At 42.9% G+C, this 5,465-nt stretch overlaps 1 protein-coding gene across 1 annotated transcript in view; it reads right to left on the bottom strand.

Moving 5' to 3' along the window:
* LOC118341967 (calsyntenin-2-like) overlaps window positions 1-5,465 on the bottom strand; it is a 139,961-nt gene that overhangs the window by 48,338 nt on the left and 86,158 nt on the right. The window contains exons 6-8 of the mRNA XM_035680391.1: window positions 4,297-4,482; window positions 2,227-2,484; window positions 820-941 (exon numbers count right to left, since the gene is read on the bottom strand). Of these exons, the coding sequence (XP_035536284.1) occupies window positions 820-941; window positions 2,227-2,484; window positions 4,297-4,482 (566 nt within the window). The remainder of the gene's footprint in view (window positions 1-819; window positions 942-2,226; window positions 2,485-4,296; window positions 4,483-5,465) is intronic.

Below are 5,465 nucleotides of genomic sequence, written 5' to 3'. Positions count from 1 at the left end.
TTTACAGTACATGTCACATTCACCCATTCACACACATTCATACACTGCTTGCAGAAGATGCCATGCAAGGTGTCAACATCAGAAACTAACTAATTCCATTCACACACACACCAATGGCAAAGCACCAAGAGTAATTTGGGGATCAGTATCTTGCCCAAGGGCAATTCGACATGCAGAGGGAGGAGCAGGGGATCGAACCACCAACCTTCTGATTGGTGGACAACCTGCTCTACCTCCTAAAATACCAACAATGAAATCTTTATATCCATGGCAAATATTTATTGAGGAGTAACTAAATCCATTAAAAAACTGCACGGTAATTAAGTAGAGTGGTATGAGAGTTATCCAAATTAATTGGGGTTAATTAAAGGTTGGGCCTTTTTTTTTGGATTGTAGGAGGATTTCTATTGCAGTCAAGCACTTAATAGAAATGTATACAAGCTCTTGTAAGTACACACAAACACACACAAAACCATTGCTGTGTTCAGCTTTATCATAAATCCAGTCAGGGAGGTCCCGTGGACTAACCAGTGGTTTTTGCTCCCTTTTAAACCTTGTGCCACACTCTGTACGTACATGAACCCCGAAGTCTAAGTAGGAATCTTCTATTATTAGTGCAAGATACAGACTAACATGGATTAAGCCGAGAAAGAAATCCCAGCGGATGTTTAATACAGGTTTAATCCCCGCCAATGAGATTGGCCCATAACCTACTTATCAAATCCACAAAGGTGAGTTGAAGTGTAAACTGAGGTCACTGAGGAGGAAGTTTGCCTGTCTGTCGTACAGTACCTGTCCCAGACTATCACAGTGTCTTACCTGCTCCAGTTTCCAGTGGAACTCGGCCGGTCTGAAGGTGTCCACCTGGGTGAAGTCTCTCCTCAGCAGGAACACCAGGCGGCAGTTATGGACATACAGCGAATAGTGATGACGGTTCATCTCTGTGGGAGGGAAGGAGAAAGAGGAGTTAGACACCAGGGACTAAATCATCACACCTACTCATTGTCAGGTAAACCTGACATAGAGCTTTATGAAAACTCTCAAAAGTAGGACAGCAGCACTGCTTCGAAGGAGACCAACTTTGTAAAGGTCATTTCATGTAATTTTTCACTAGAATTTTTAAAAATCATCCCTTTGGGCAACGCAATGGTGTAACTGATTTTTTAAATGCTGGATTATTACAGAGCTCCAAACTTATAATACTGTTCACTGTAACAGCATTTGAACATAACATTTCCCAAAGGCACCTTAGGATATTTTACAGTATCTATCAGGTATACCTAAACAAATGATGAAGATGATAACACACAGCACATTAAGTTATACATTCCACTATCAACTTATATGTGTGCAGAGAATATTTGCATGTATATGTACACATCTTGTGGGAGCAATTGTCCTTTGTATCCACTCTTGGTGACCTTTATGTCCTCATTTGGTGTTTGCCATTGTATGGAGCCTTAGCCATTGTCTTATCATGTAGCATGGAGCTGCTTCCTGTTTGCTTTCTGTTGCTTACACCCTGTCCTCAGTTAATCTATCTCCTAACACATTGTACTAAAAACTTAAATCAGAGGCTTGGTTGGGATTGACCAAGTTGTATTTATGGTGTGTAGTGTTTACATTTTAAATTCGAACCATCATGGTCAAGTCAGACGCAACTATGAGAGGATCATAATCTTAAAGGATAAGGATGGTGTTATTCCATGTTTTTTTACTGTCAGAAAATCCAACTGAAAGACCAAAACCAACAAGGAGACAGTCTGTCTCTTAATACTGACTTCTCTAACTTCAAATCAAATGAAATCAAAATCAGATAAAAAAAATGAGACACAAATATATAGTCAATATATAAAGTCAGCTTCTGAAACAGCAGGGCACTGTTGATTTTAACAAATGCTACTCACACAGGAGTAAACAGTGCATTTGTTGTGGACTTTTTGCAGCTGCGGATTAATACACATTTGTTGTTCTAGTGCGTATTTATGGCAGCAGGTTGGTGTACATATGTGTGATAAACTAAAAATTAACTACAATGCCCATGTTCATTTTAATAAAGGAACATGTCACCCAGTGTAACTGCATGATTTGATCATGTGTCTTTGGGCAACAATGGAGCTATAAGGCACAGAGGGATAAGAGACATGTATACCAGGCTTTGTCTACACAGATGATACAGGATTTGTTGACAATAAGGGAACATGAATATCAATGTCAGCCACTCACCAGTTTTGTCAGAGTTACAGAGTAGTGTCTCTTTCTCAGCTCTGAGCCCTGGACTGGGCCCATGCTTCATCCAGGTAGCTATGGTGAACTGGTCTGTCAGATTCTGGGGTACAACCCAGTCCGGGATTTTAGCCGCCTGATGACCGTCAAACCTGAAGATCAAGTCACTGTCCCTGCCGCTGTCAGTCACCAGGGAAGCTGTCCAGTTGGTGGCAGCGCTGGGGGCAGGAAGAAGGTCAGTGCTGCCCGAGGAGGCCCCTGGGGTCATCACCGTGGGAACAAATCAGAGGTGCGACAGAAGATGTGTCAATAACAATTAGGCCAGATATGCGGTGTATATTGGCCTAACCTTGGCTATGATTACTTATGAGTAAGGCAGATGGCAGGGCTTAATATGTAATCAATTGGCCGAGATGGATAGAGGATGTGGGTATTGATTCATTGCAAATGAAACTGACTTTCAAAAGGAAAGAGATGTGAGTCACCGTTCACAAATTCAGAGCATAGCTTGCCACTAAAATGTGCCTCTATGGAAACAGAGAGGACATATTGACCGAGTACTATGGTAACACAAAGAGAAAACACACAGCAAGGACTTGGTTGGGAGGACAGCACGTAAATCAGCCAATCATATGAATTGTTTACAGCTGACACTTGTTATATGATCCCAATATGTCTTGATAAAACACACCAATCATTACGGCACTGCATTGAGTCATCCTATTCCCTATCTCTCCTTCCCTTTTAAAAGCAACTCATCATTCATTTGACATAATATCCTCAATACGTTGAGACCTGAACGATCTTTGTTTTCAAACTGTCACCTTGACAAACGTTATTTTTGCCATGTCGCTCACCTTGCCCCTGGATGTATTTGACATGCCCTTACCGATCTATCTTTCTGTGTGACAGTGAAAAATACATTTCATGCGTTTAAACCACATTTATAAATCATTTGTAACAGCTTATGGATGGTAATAAATCAAAGTGGTATGGGAACCATGCTGTTGGGAGAAAAAATGGGCAATGTCAGATTTCACCACGTTTCCCTTGTCCAGGCAAACAATTGCAACATGCATCTGTTCATTCCTGCTAATAACACAACATTAGCACATTAATTTATGTTTTTCCTCGTCTGTAAAGCTCTGTTTTTCTCCACCTCATACGCATGCCAGTGTCGACGTTCAGACTCCAGTAATTAGATTCCCTCAGTAAATAAATACGCATCGACTTCTCCAGCACCCAGCTGCAGCCTTCTCTTTGCCCGATGTCTTTGTACATTATCTCAAATTGATTGTGCTTTAAAAAAGCAATTACAATTTATTCTATTGCTATCAGATAACGATTATGAGGTGCCTGAAAAGGACTCTTTAGTGGTAAACCATGCATGGACCGGGAGCCAGGGGAGGTAGGGAGGGGACGTTATGCATTCAGATGAGCTGGAATGGGGCTTGTGAAGGCCGTTAGTCAAAGATGATGACTCCAGCCCCCCTGCTGGCGGCGCAGTGTGGGCGGGGAGGGGAGAGCGGAAAGGCTCGGCCGCTTTGTTGCTGCTCTGGGCACCAACGCGGCAGCTCGGCTGTTCATCAGTCACCGAGGAGAAAGCGTGGCCGCATCTGAGGCAGCTAATGCCCTCGCTCTGTCACATCATTAGTGACACAGCTTTAAGTTGCTATTCTGGTGCCTTCATTTAGCACAGGGGTTTACCAGGGACACAAGTGGAGATAAGAGAGCAACACGGACAGGGAGCTTTCAGATGTTGGTTTAAAAAGGGCAGAGAAAGGCACGCCTCAGGCCCTGTCTGACCCTGGTACTCAGACCGTGGTTTCCACTGACACTTTTAGCAGTAGCTCACTTCTAATTCACTGCACTAACTTTCAGTCATAAGTTGTCTTTGATCAACTATCCACTGTATATTCTACATATCCACCACCATCCCAATAGCAACAAGTCTAACTCTTATGTGATTTACTGCTACATGCCAGAAATGCACACTCAATCTAAGTTGCTTGTCATTCTGGTAACACAAGCATGACTATGGTGTCTGTTTTTTTCTTTTGCAAAACCAACCACAGAGTTTCTGTAGAGATTTCTCAGAGTAGGTCTCCCGGTCACAGCCTTTCCCGATGTGGCTCGTCTGCAGCTCCACTGTGGTCCTCACTGACGACAGCGGCCCGCCACAGGTCTCCAGGTGCATCTTAGGAAACAGCTGCTTACTTCCTGTTCCTGGCTCATAGTCTACTCGCTTATTCCAACCTGGGAAGAGAGGGAGATAGAGTGGTAGTGTTAGGGATAGCAGAGAGGATGAATTTAACTGCAGTCTTCTGTATGGAAACACACAACCCTGCTGCAGATTACTATCTGAAATTATATCTGATTTTCACAAGTTGTTGCTTTTGTTACTGCACGTTGTTCCCCTCATTTTCTTCATTTAGGCTACCATCAAAACAACACTCCATTTAAATTTTTTTACTGTCACTGATATTTCTGGCATCGCAACTCAATATCCTCTTGGCAGAATGTGCCTGGCTAATGAAATTGCTGCATTGTTGTTGGAGTGCAGTGCAGTACCTGCATTAGCGGCAGTAGTCATTATGCTGTCACTGTCTGTCCTGTCAGCTGTGAATTGTGTTTTCAGTCCAGGCAGGCTATTATTTTGTGCGGTCCGCGATGCTTCTGCTTTTCCCTTCATTTTATTCCAGCCTCTGTGGTGTGAATTTGTGTTTGTCTGCACAGTCTCTTCCGGAGATAACAAGAGAATGAACTGCAAAATTATGTTGCCTGTTTAGTGTTTATATGAGTTTTGTTTACAGTTAGCCGATCTCACTCATTATCTCAGTTTCAAACAGCGCACTCGGCATATCCATAAATGCTGCCAAGACAGATTTCCAACATTTGCACAGTCAGATGCCTGTCAGTCTGGTTACCTTCTTCTGTCGTACAGCAGCATCATTGCACCATCACTGTATGTTCTTTAACAGCTAACTATACCACCTCAAAATTAATTGGGCTCTATCTATCTATCTATCTATCATTGGAGCTGGAGGCATAAGCATGAAGCTCTGATGACACTAGAGAAGAAAAAAGGGAGTAGCTCTTTGTTGCTCACCAGCCTGTTAAATCTGCCATGTTCGCTTCCTCACACACTCACCACCTCATGCTCAAACACATACACACACTGCATCTGTTTTGTAGTTGATTAACCTCCTCCAGTCTGCGAGTGCTGTGGGCTGCTGCAT

Source organism: Morone saxatilis, unplaced genomic scaffold, assembly GCF_004916995.1.
Source record: "Morone saxatilis isolate NCDOM2014 unplaced genomic scaffold, NCSU_SB_2.0 Contig8, whole genome shotgun sequence".
Lineage (NCBI taxonomy): Eukaryota > Metazoa > Chordata > Actinopteri > Moronidae > Morone > Morone saxatilis.
This window is presented reverse-complemented; position numbering and strand designations above follow the sequence as displayed.